Genomic DNA, 12,172 nt, shown 5'->3' with positions numbered 1-12,172 from the left:
CATAAAATGTTTAATAAAAAAAAACAAAAAAAAACATTACTATAAAAAAAAACAAAAACATAAATATTTACCTAAGGGTCTAAACTTTTTAAATATCTATGTAAAGATGAAATATTTCTCTCTATTTTTTTTTTATAAGCTTGTAAATAGTGATGTATGCAAAACGGAAAAAATGCTCTTTTATTTCCAAATAAAATATTGTCGCGATACATTGTGATAGGGACATAATTTAAATGGTGAAATAACCGTGACAAATGGGCAATAACAATACGTGGGTTTTAATTATGGAGGCATGTATTATTTTAAAACTATAATGGCCGAAAACTGACAAATAATGAATTTTTTCATTTTTTTTCTTATTCTTCCTGTTAAAATGCATTTACAGTAAAGTGGCTCTTAGCAAAATGTACCCCCCAAAGAAAGCCGAATTGGTGGCGGAAAAAACAAGATATAGATCAGTTCATTGTGATAAGTAGTGATAAAGTTATAGGCTAATGAATGGGAGGTGAACATTGCTTGGATGCATAAGCTGAAAACGACTGAGATGTTAAGTGGTTAATGAGTTTGAAAGGTGAAATGAGTTGAAAAAGGGACTTAGCACATTTGAATACATTGGTCAAACTGAGCAGCAAATCATTAATTGCACTGAGCACTATAAAATCAAGCTGAATGGCAAGTCACTTACTCACATATAGTGAAATCTTTCATAACTGAATATTGTAATGTGGTTAGTCAAGTAATTCTCGCAAGTCTGTATTTCAATTGGGGAGAACCAATTATTGACTTGATTGGGCCTGTACGTGGCCATCTTAAACCTGATTAATAAGGCATTGTGATATCCCTGTGAAATGGTGTCATTTGGTGGAAAATTATGTAGCTCTAACAACAGAAGTGCTAATCATATAACCATTTCATTATGTTATTTTCCTGTGGGTAGAGAATGAGGCAGGTAATTTGGGCGCTGGTGGTGCTGGGGAAGATTTGGTGTCACGCAAAGGTCCCCATGTTATTAGCCATGATTTGCTGCTACAACTGGAAATTTGGACACCGTAGAAGCCCGATAAAAAGGAGGGCATGGGGGATGCCGCTATACAAACTGCAAGTATTAATAGTGGACAGTATTTGGTGGCAAATTGATGCAAATATTGGCAGGTATTGTGGCAAAGAGGGACAGTTTAAGTTAGACATCAGTTGAGGGGGTCGGTTAGGGCATTTTGCAGCAGGGGGGATCGGTTAGGCATTGAGGGAAGACTCGTGTGAGTCTGTGAGAGTAGGTTAGGTGTAAATATTGGCGAATTTTCCTCTGAGATGATCGGTTTGGGCTAGGTAGAGGAGAGCGCATGTGAGAACATGATTAGGTGTTAGTAATATAAAATTACCAATATTTTACTATCAGAGTTAAGTAGCGGAGTATCGGTAATTTTACCAGTATTTCACTAGCATCTTTCACCAGTGTTAGATTACCCCAGCACCCTTTTTGAATGTATGTGGTAGGAAAAACAGTCCAAAATGTTGATACATTTAGGTATTGCACACATAAAAAACCTTATTGTATTTTGTTTAAGCGATATGCTGTTATTAGAGTGACCGTTCTCCCTCCTCTTCCTTACTTTACACAAACAAACACAGAACATTTATATCGCGCTTTTCTCCTGGCGGACTCAAAGCGCCAGAGTTGCAGCCAATAGGATGTGCTCTATAGGCAGTAGCAGTGTTAGGGAGACTTGCCCAAGGTCTCCTACTGAATAGGTGCTGGCTTACTGAACAGGCAGAGCAGAGATTCGAACCCATTCGAACTTTACATGCTGTGAAGAGGTTTTCTTTTTTTCCTTTTAATAGACATAAAATCTATTAATATAGTCTCCCCTCATATTAATGATAACATAAGCTCAAATAAAATTGGTTCTAACCACATATTAAATAGCTCTTCAAATTGGCAGCTTGTATTTTCGATTTAGCACTTTAGTAGATTTACCGGAATATCGACCTTTTCATTTTTATGTGACAGATTACCTTTAACACAACTTTCTTACTTAAACAGTGAACAGTACTTACACTTTACTTCATCCATGCATTCTGCCTTGACTGATAACTGATAGTGCATTATGGTATTAAAGGACAACTAAAGCTAGAGGTATATGGAGGCTGCTATATTTATTTCCTTTTAAGCAATACCAGTTGCCTGGCTGTCCTGTTTATCCTCTGTCTGTAATACTTTTAGCCCTAGAACCTGACCAAGCATACAGCAGGTCAGATGTTTCTGACATGTTGTCAACTCTAACAACATTAGCTGCTTGCTTGTTTCTGTTGTGTGATTCAGACACTACTGCAGCGATATAGACCAGCAGGGCTGCCAGGCAACTGGTATTGCTTGAAAGGGAATAAATATGGCAGCCTCCATATAGCTCTCACTACAGTTCTCCTTTAATCTTTTTTTCTAATTCTATTCACACCACGCTGACAGCTGTGAATATACTATTGTGAAAGTACACATTTAAACAAATGATGTTGTTCATCTGCATCAGGGGCGTAGCAATAGGGGGTGCAGAGGTAGCGACCGCATCGGGGCCCTTGGGCCAGAGGGGCCCCAAAGGGCCCTCCCTCAACTACAGTATTAGCTCTCTATTGGTCCTGTGCTCATAATAATCACTTCTACAGATACTTTGAATAGTGGTAATCATTAACACACTGCTCCCCATCCCCTTCTTGCACCTCTGAGACTGTAGTTGCCATGTAGTGGCAGGTTTTGGTGCACCGTATCAATTATTATGTATAGAGTGCTTGAGGGGCCCCATTGTAAAACTTGCATCGGGGCTTACAGCTCCTTAGCTACGCCACTGATCTGCATCATGGAGTATTTATCAAGCTGCAATTAGTACAGAATGTAGCTGCAAGGCTGTTAACAAACCAATTGCAACATAACACCAGTCCTTCTCTCACTCCACTGGCTACTGATAAAATGGAGAATCCTGTTTAAGATGGACTTATTGACATTCAAATCCTTGTGCAGTCTAGGCCTGGGATACCTGAAGAACTTGTTGCAACTGCATCACACCCACCACAATCTCATGCTGGGAATACACGGCTGAGCCATTAGGATGGCTTGATAGATAATTTACGACATGTCTGATCACCGTTCGATCGTTTTGCCGCTCGATTCACCATTGAAGTTAATTGAATATAGATAAGAATCACCAGCGGAAGATAAGAGAATCAAGCGGGCAAAACGATCAAGTGTAGAATCGAGCGCCAGAATCGACCCGTGTATTCCCAGCATTAAATCAAAAGGCTCTAACCACTAGGTCACCCCCAGAGTCCACCTCAAAACCTTTGGAGACAGAGCCTTCTGTCATGCTGCCCCTACACTTTGGAACTCCCTGCCACACCCAATCAGGACATCTCCATCCTTAGGTGGCTTTTCAGTTTGGACTTAAATGCTTCAGTTTAGTATGGCATTTATGAACACCTGACTACTTCCTCTGTAACACAGTCCAGCCTGCAACCCTGTATCGATCTGAGACATATTATGCAGTTTGAGTCCTATGGGAAAAAAGCACTTTACAAATGTTACTGCATTACTGTGTATTGTATCAAGTGAAAATATTATATGGTTCATTTCTGGTTACTGATTTTCCTAGTGCTCCAAGTCTTGTGAAGGTGGATTCCGGCTCCGTGAGGTCCGCTGTCTGGCAGATGACATGTCACACAGTGACAAGTGTGAAGCAGAGCTTAAACCTGAAGACAGGGAAGCATGTAATACTCAGGACTGCATCCCAGAAATAGGTAATGCGTGCAGCTAAACAACATACTGTATACAATGCACTCTGAATAACATGAATGTGTCTGCATTTTTATAGCATGCAAAGTATTTGAGTCTGAGACACTCTCATTATGTTTATTTTATAACAGTACTCCACCAGTACCTAAGCTGGTATATCTGCACTTTTGCCTTTCTTTTAGCAAATATGTTAATTTACCTCCTTTATCATATATTGGAGGTGTGCCACATTTGATACCGCCATGGCACAATCACTCTAAAGATATGTATCCACATCCCGATTTTTCAAGTGATTTTTCAAACTATTTTTCCCACGATAATTTCCAAAATTTCATGACATGGGTACATGTGTGTGATTAACCCCCCTGGCGGTCTATTACACACGGGGTTACCGCCAAGGAGGTTAAGTGAACTATGTTTTTGCATCACGCGGCGATTACAACCAACACTTTGGATCAGATCTTGAAGATCCCCAATGACTCCCGCGCAGAGTGCCACGATCATTTGTACTCTCGTTCGCGCCCATCGTGTGTTGTTGCGTGTTCCCATGGGTAGAAAGATGGATCAGGGTATGCTTGTTAATTGGGACATGACATTGAGGGTTCCTCGAACCAGCTTCCAGTGAGTATGGACCAAAAGACTATGTCACTGTTGGACAGATCTCTCTTCACACCTCACTCCCTTGATTTAAAATGTTCTGTATCATTAAAGCACACCTCAAGTGAGAAGCATATTGTTTTCTTTCATACAATACCAGTTGTACAGCTGTCCTGCTGTTTTTTTTTAAGCATCAATAGTGTCTGAACCGCACACCTGGAACAAACATGCGATAAATACAGTTATACTTCTGTTAGAAACATCTGATCTGCATGCTTGTTCAGAGTCTATAGCTAAAAGTATTAGAGGCAGATGATCAGCAGGACAGCCAGGTAATGTGCATTAATTACAAGGAAATACATATGGAAGCCTCCATATCCTTCTCACTTCAGGTGTCCTTTAAAGCAGAAGCTCTGGATATAGTCTCCAGTGTTGGCACCTATTTTGCAGTAACAAGTATTTAGATTGTAATTTTCTTCTCTTTTGAGCACATTTGAGGACATTTCTTCTGTCCTATCTGGGACAGTAAGCCAGAAAATGTCTCTAATGGACATGGACAGCAAAATAAATGAGTCTAGCTATTTAATTGCAAACTAAGACAAATCAAAAATCTTCCAGCTGGAGTTCTACTTTAAAGTGTAACTGCGATTAGGTTAATCCCACAGCATGCCGATTACCACCAACCATTATTTCTTTATTGTAGAACAGGAGCTTATGCGTTTCAGAAATCTTTTTGGTCTTTAGTCATAACTTGGAATCCCTGTAGTACCTACAATTTAAAATCATACTGCTCCACTCCCACTGCAAATAAACAGGATTTTATTTTGAAAGCACAGAGTTTTGAATCAGGATGATACCATTTATTGGCTAACTTAGAGATGGATAAACTGTGAGCTTTCGGCCTATAAAAAGCCTTCGTCGGACTTGTTCCTTACAAACACTGAAACCAGTCCGACGAAGGCTTTTTATAAGCTGAAAGCTCACTGTTTATCCATCTCTAAGGTAGCCAATAAATGGTATCATCTTGATTCAAAACTCCTTGCTTTTACTCAAGGCTAACACGGTACAACACTCTACTGCTTCTACAGTTTTGAAAGCACTAAAGGGAAATACAGTATATAAGGGGAGGAAGAAGAGAAAACCACACAATTTTCATTGGCACTTCAGTTAGCACAGAATAGAGTATCAAGAGCAATTAGAATGGATGAAGATATAAGAACAAATCATTGAAAACAAAGATGAATCACATAACTAACTAAACAGATAAACACATCCTGAATCAAACTGTCTAAATAATGGCCTTGATCTAGACAAATTTATGTTCCATTTATAATTAGAGCTTTGGAACAAATCTTAAAAATCCAATAGACCTCGTTCTGATAGCTTCTTCTGAAAGTCTTCTCCTCCTCCTGTGGTGTTTTAGATTGTGTGTGATGATGGAATTGTTCAGCTATAATTAAGGACTGAGTGGAGGTCTAAAATGCAAAAACAGTTTTCATGGATGCTTCGTTGAAGTAAAATTTGCTGATAGTAAATGGTATGCTAACATTTGTAAAGTGCTTTTCTCCTGTTGAACTCAAAGCGCTCAAGAGCTGCAGCCACTGTGGGTGCGCTCAAGAGGCCACCCTGCAGTGTCTTGCCCAAGGACTTCTTACTGAATCGGTACTGATCCTAGCCCATGTCAAAGGCAGAGTTCTTAACCAGTACACTATCCAGCCATGCTGTGGAATTAATGTTGTCGATTAACTTTTTGTTGAGTGATTTCTTAAATCGCTGGACTGACACATATATGTGGTCTAAATATCACATGTACAGAATATTCCTGTGCATACAGTTTCCAACGTAATGTGTTCTAAAAATGTACTTTGTTTTGAGTCTCTAGAAAGCGCCCTGGAAGGGAGTGTGCTGCATCACGTACTGCACTCTTCTAAATCAGCGCCCTGATCTCACCAAGATGTTTTTGACTGGGCATTTTCTTTCAAGGATATCATTTTTTTCACCTGAGCGTGGTCATCCCTTTACATGTGTGTGTTCTGACTGCAGGCCTAGCAGCATCTGCATTAAATGAATTGAGAGGGATATGGAGGCTGCCATATTTATTTCCTTTTAAGTAATACCAGTTACCTGGCATCCTGCTGATCCTCCGTCTCTAATACTTTTAGCTATAGACACTGCTGCAGCCAACTACATCATCAGGACTGTCAGGCAAATGGTATTGTTTAATAGGAAAGACATATGGCAGCCTCCATATCCTATTTGCTTCAGTTGTTCTTTAAGTCAGGGGTCCCCAACCTTTTTTGGCCCAGGGACCGCTTTCCTGTTCAAACACTTTTCCGGGGACCCGGGGGGGGGGGGGGGGAGAAGGTCGGGGGCCCCCGTCAGCCTTACCACCTCGGGTCTGGCATCTTCTATTTCCTTGCAGTTGAGCAGCATGTGGGAGAGAAGGTCGGGGGCCCCCGTCAGCCTTACCACCTCGGGTCTGGCATCTTCTATTTCCTTGCAGTTGAGCAGCATGCAGCAGAGAGCTGTTCAAAGGAAGCACAACTGATGTAATGAGAACAGTGCCACCTACTGACACTGATGCATGCTGCTCTGCTAGAAGGGGAAAAAAAAAAAAAAGAGAGAGAGAGACGAGGCTTGTTTTGCATGTTGCTCTACAGAACAGGTGGAATAGGGAAACAGCATGATATCACAGAAGGGAGAAATTGCTAGCAAAAAGGATTATACTATCCATCCCAAATTAGAACAACAATGTGACTGACATAGCTGCAAGTTGTGTGTATCCTTTTACAGGGTGCTCTAGGCATAGTATGTAGAGATGTAGGGAACAGTTCCAGGCGAACTTTGGGGGTTCGCGTTCGCCTGGACCAAGCGAACTTTTGCGGAAGTTCGATTCGCCCCATAATGCACTATGAGGGTCAACTTTGACCCTCTGCATCACAGTCAGCAGGCACATTGTAGCCATTCAGGCTACACTAAGCCCAGGAGCCCCACCCCCCCTTATATAAGGCAGGTTTGCCGGCCATTACACTCACTCGTGTGCCTACTAGAGACAGACTAGGGACAGCTGCTGCAGACTTGTTCTCCTAGGGAAAGATTAGTTAGGCTCTTGGTCTTGGCTTGCTCCTGGCTGATTGTTATTGCTAAAATAGCACCCCTCAACAGCTCTTTTGAGAGATAATGTTTTCCAGATGTGTTTTTTTGTGTGGGTTTTAGCTCACTGACATTATACAGCCCTATCTGTTGCAGCTGGACCTTGGTAATTGTTATTACTGTGCCAGCCAGGCCCTGCCTAACTATCTATACTGGGGCACCTACTTACCTATACGGGGACACCTACCTACCTATACTAGGGGACCTACCTATGCCTGCCTACCTATACTGGGTCTCTTACCTATGCCTAGCTAACTACTGGGACACCTACCTATGCCTATGAACAGAGGCGCCAAAAGTATAAGATTAGATTAAATGAGCTTAAAAACCAACTTAAATGGCAAAATTGAAGGAGGAAGTGGTGGTCTTACCTCTCTCAAGCAGACACGACAACGACTGCGATTCAGACAGTCAAACACATTTATTAGGAAATGCAACTTGTTTCGCAGGTTCAACCCCGCTTCATCAGGCAATATAGGGAGGAGTATCAAATCTGCACAAGGATTCAAATTAAGCGCCTCTGTTTTTAATTTGAATCCTTGTGCAGATTGTTTGATACTCCTCCCTATATTGCCTGATGAAGCGGGGTTGAACCTGCGAAACGCGTTGCATTTCTTTTTGGAGTTCCTAATAAATGTGTTTGACTGTCTGAATCGCAGTCGTTGTCGTGTCTGCTTGAGGGAGGTAAGACCACCACTTCCTCCTTCAATTTTGCCATTTAAGTTGGTTTTTAAGCTCATTTAATCTAATCTTATAATTTTGGTGCCTCTGTTCATTGTATACAATTTTGAGTCCACCCTTGGTGGAGGGTTGCTACCCTTTCTTCCGGTCTACAGAGAGCGACTTCTTAATCCTGAGTGGGGTCAGGACAATCTCCCTACCTGCCTTTACAGTGGTTGCCTGCTGGTGACCCTGACTTGTGAGTATTTAGCAATACAAACTTATTGCCACCTTGTCCAGTATGAATTACACTATTGGGCCTCTTGGTGTTCCCTGTTTTTACCTACCTATACCTACCTACCTATACTGGGACACCTACCTATGCCTACCTACATACAAGAAGATAATAAGGTCGTTGCTTCATTGTGGACAGACCAAATTTGATCAGCTGGACAGTCACTGTTGTTCTATCATTGAGCTACCACAGCCCGGCGACCATATGGGCTTGAAAACCGCCACGGCCTACACTCTCGACACGGTGCGCACCAGTCCAGCACGGCCGTCACTAAGCAAACAGCTGTTTGCGGTGTGTTACACAGTGAGTTTGGTGTGTCAGTGTGAAGCAGTACTCTAATTACACTCCCTGATTGATGTATACACATGCAAGATGCTTGAAAGCACTTTAGGCCTGCAATTTAGCATTCAATGTCATTTCTGCCCTTAAAACGCTGCTTTGCGTCACATCCAGATTTTTCCCCGGGACTTTGGGCATGTATCCCACTCCGCTATGCCCCCCTCCAGGTGTTAGACCCCTTGAAACATGTTTTCCATCACTTTTGTGGCCAGCATAAATTTTTCCATTTTTCAAAGTTCGCATCCCCATTGAAGTCTATTGCGGTTCGCGAACTTTTCCGCGAACCGAACCTTCCGCGAAGGTTCACGAACCGAAAATCGGAGGTTTGCGACATCTCTAATTGTATGTACTCAGAAGTCTGTACATAACATATTAAGGCTAACATAATGTTGCCACAGATGATTTTACAGGTAGGACAGCTCCTCCATCGTGTACAATTTGAAAAGGTGATTTCTGTGCATAATATTAAGTGACAATGAAGAGTAAGCAGAAAGCAAAGATTGCAATTGAAGGGTAAGGCCTCTTTCACATGGGAGGCTTAACTGCACTTTTGGGCAGTTCTGCAATCCACCTGCCAACCACTAAGCAATGATTGCAACATCATGTGTGTCAACATAGTTTTCTCCTAGGAGATAATTTTTAATTTTCTTTTTTAAACAATTTTCAGCACATCTCAATGAAAAAAAGCACCAAATACATGGTAAAGAATTACTATTAAAATGATTAGAATTTTTTTTTTGCATGCTGGTGATTTAACCAGCCTGGCGTTCTATTAAGATCGCCAGGCTGGCGACTGGAGGGTTTTTTTTTTTATAAAATAAAAACTATTGCATGCAGCCAACTGAAAGTTGGCTGCATGAAAGCCCACTAGAGGGCGCTCCTAATGCGTACTCCGGCAATCAGAAGTAACAAGAAAGGCCGCGATGTTATGCTTTCCTCGTCGCCATGGCGACGAGCGGAGTGATGTCATGGACGTCAGCCGCCTCCGATCTAGCCCTTAGCGCAGGCCGGAACTGTTTGGTCCGGCTGCGCTGGGCTCGGGCGGCTGGGGGACCCTCCTTCGCCGCTGCACGCGGCGGGTCGCCACGTTGCGGCAGCGATCAGGTAGCACACGCGGCTGGCAAAGTGCCAGCTGCGTGTGCTCCTTTTTATTTGATTAAAATCGGCTCAGCAGGGCCTGAGCGGCAGCCTCCGGCAGTAATGGACGTGCTGAGCTCGTCCATACCGCCCGGCTGGTTAAAAGGCATTTACTTGACAAGTTGCAAAAATATCACCTAGTAGAAAAGTCAGGAGAAAATAATTAATTGCATATGAGCCACTATGTGACTGGCAGCGAGTATGGCTGCAGCTGCGCTTACATGTGACTCCGTGCTGCAGATGCCTCTCCACGAACTGTCAACCACCCAGTAAATGCTCCACCTTCTGCTGCTTTTGTGAAATGGGCCTAATGCCCCATTTCTATTGGTGTCAGTGTCCATTTCAAAGATGGATGCCAGGACTTGTGCTGGTGTGAGTGTGTATTAACCCTCCTGGCGGTTTGCAAAAAAATCGCCAGGGGGCAGCAAATCTTTTTTTTTAAATTTTTTTTTTTTTTTTCATGTAGCGAGACAAAGTCTCGCTACATGATAGCCGCTGCTCAGCGGCATCCCCCCAGCCCCTCCGATCGCCGCCGGCGATCGGAGATCCGGAGATCCCGTTCAAAGAACGGGATCTCCCGGAGGGCTTCCCCCGTCGCCATGGCGACGGGGCGGGATGACGTCACCGACGTCATCGACGTCGTGACGTCAAAGGGGATTCCGATCCACCCCATAGAGCTGCCTGGCACTGATTGGCCAGGCAGGGGGGGGGGGCGGCTGCGGCGCGACGGATAGCGGCGAATCGGCGGGTAGCGGCGGCGATCGGGCACTGCACGCAGCTAGCAAAGTGCTAGCTGCGTGCAGCAAAAAAAAAATTATGCAAATCGGCCCAGCGGGGCCTGAGCAGTGCCTTCCGGCGGCTTACCCCGAGCTCAGCTCGGGCTTACCGTCAGGAAGGTTAAAAGCCCTCTAGCCAGGCCATGGAAGGCTATGGGGATTTAGTTGTGGCATAAGAAAAAATGCAACCGACACAGTTTTTCTTTCCTGCTCATAAATTCTGAAGCAGCCTACTGATTTCCCATCCAAATTCACTTGTGAGGTAATGCTGTGAATTGGAAACCTGGGGGTTGTCTGGAATACTTACTAGTAGACTAATGCTTACTTGTTTATGTCTTCCAAAATAGATGAAACGTGCAAGGACAAATACTACAACTGCAACGTGGTCGTGCAAGCTCGGCTTTGTGTATATGCCTACTACAAGACCGCTTGCTGTGCCTCCTGTGTAAGAGCAGCAAGCAGGCAATCAGGATACATTGGACGGAGATAACAACTACTGATCCCCTTACCCCACACACAAGAGGCAGCAGATAAGCGATGACAGAACTGACTCCCTGCCTCTGGCATGTACAGCTTGAACATTTTACCTGACTTGGAATACCTATTTTTACAATCCAGCTCTACCACACTTAAGAGAAGCATTACAACTTTTTTTTTAAGGAGTACTGATTTTTTTTTTTTTTTTTCTACACCATTTTAATGTTGACTTTGTGCATACTGCTGGAGCAAAATGGACCCTGACCTTCACCAAACTTGTGGAGAGCTAAATAAGGACACACCGAGCTGGCATTCTTTTTTTTTTTTTCCTTTTAACTTGGGTTTAATGTGGTATTTTATTTTTATTGTATATACTTGAGAAATGGTTTTTAGATCAAAAATAGTCTGGGATGTTGAATTAACAGCATTGTAAATAATGATTTTATATATAAAATGGAAATGTTTCAGTTTTGCAATTCATGCTATTTTTTGGAACACCTAAGTAATGATAAAGTATGCAACCACCTTCCCAATCGGAAGTCAACTCTAAGTGGATTGCCAACATTCTTCACACCTGTCCATTAACTATGCTTTTCGGCAGTGTAAATGTGTGCATCGTAGGCTTGGCAGTCTGTCAGTTCGCTGTAGCTGTTTAACTGAATAGCCTAAAACAGCCCACACACTTCAGACTATGGTTGGACATGCAGGCGTGATCCGACTACCAAATCATCTTCCATGAACTTCGTGTTCATATAACCTGGAATATTAATGTTCATTATTATAGGGGAGAAAGTGCAAGCAGACATCCCCAGTGCCAACTTAACTTAAGAAAATAGTAGCAGTTAACTAAGGAAAAACTAACCTGCCTTACCAGTTCTTCTGAGAAGGTTTGATCTGAGAAAGTAAGCAAAGATAATTTCCTTGTTCTAAGGGGGCAACTTAAAGTAGACCTGAACTGAG

The 12,172-nt window shown here is 42.8% G+C and overlaps 1 protein-coding gene across 10 annotated transcripts in view; it reads left to right on the top strand.

The window, feature by feature from the left end:
- Nucleotides 1-11,679, top strand: part of THSD4 (thrombospondin type 1 domain containing 4) — an 827,407-nt gene extending 815,728 nt beyond the window's left edge. For all 10 annotated transcript variants that reach the window (XM_068275544.1, XM_068275543.1, XM_068275535.1 and 7 more), the window contains 2 exons: nucleotides 3,639-3,783; nucleotides 11,083-11,679. In XM_068275544.1, coding sequence (XP_068131645.1) covers nucleotides 3,639-3,783; nucleotides 11,083-11,225 — 288 coding nt within the window. In that variant the 3' untranslated portion in view covers nucleotides 11,226-11,679. The remainder of the gene's footprint in view (nucleotides 1-3,638; nucleotides 3,784-11,082) is intronic.
- The last annotated feature ends 493 nt before the right edge of the window (nucleotides 11,680-12,172 follow it).

Source organism: Hyperolius riggenbachi, chromosome 3 (assembly GCF_040937935.1).
Source record: "Hyperolius riggenbachi isolate aHypRig1 chromosome 3, aHypRig1.pri, whole genome shotgun sequence".
Lineage (NCBI taxonomy): Eukaryota > Metazoa > Chordata > Amphibia > Anura > Hyperoliidae > Hyperolius > Hyperolius riggenbachi.
Note: the sequence above shows the minus strand (reverse complement) of the source record. Positions and strands in the feature narration are given on the sequence as shown.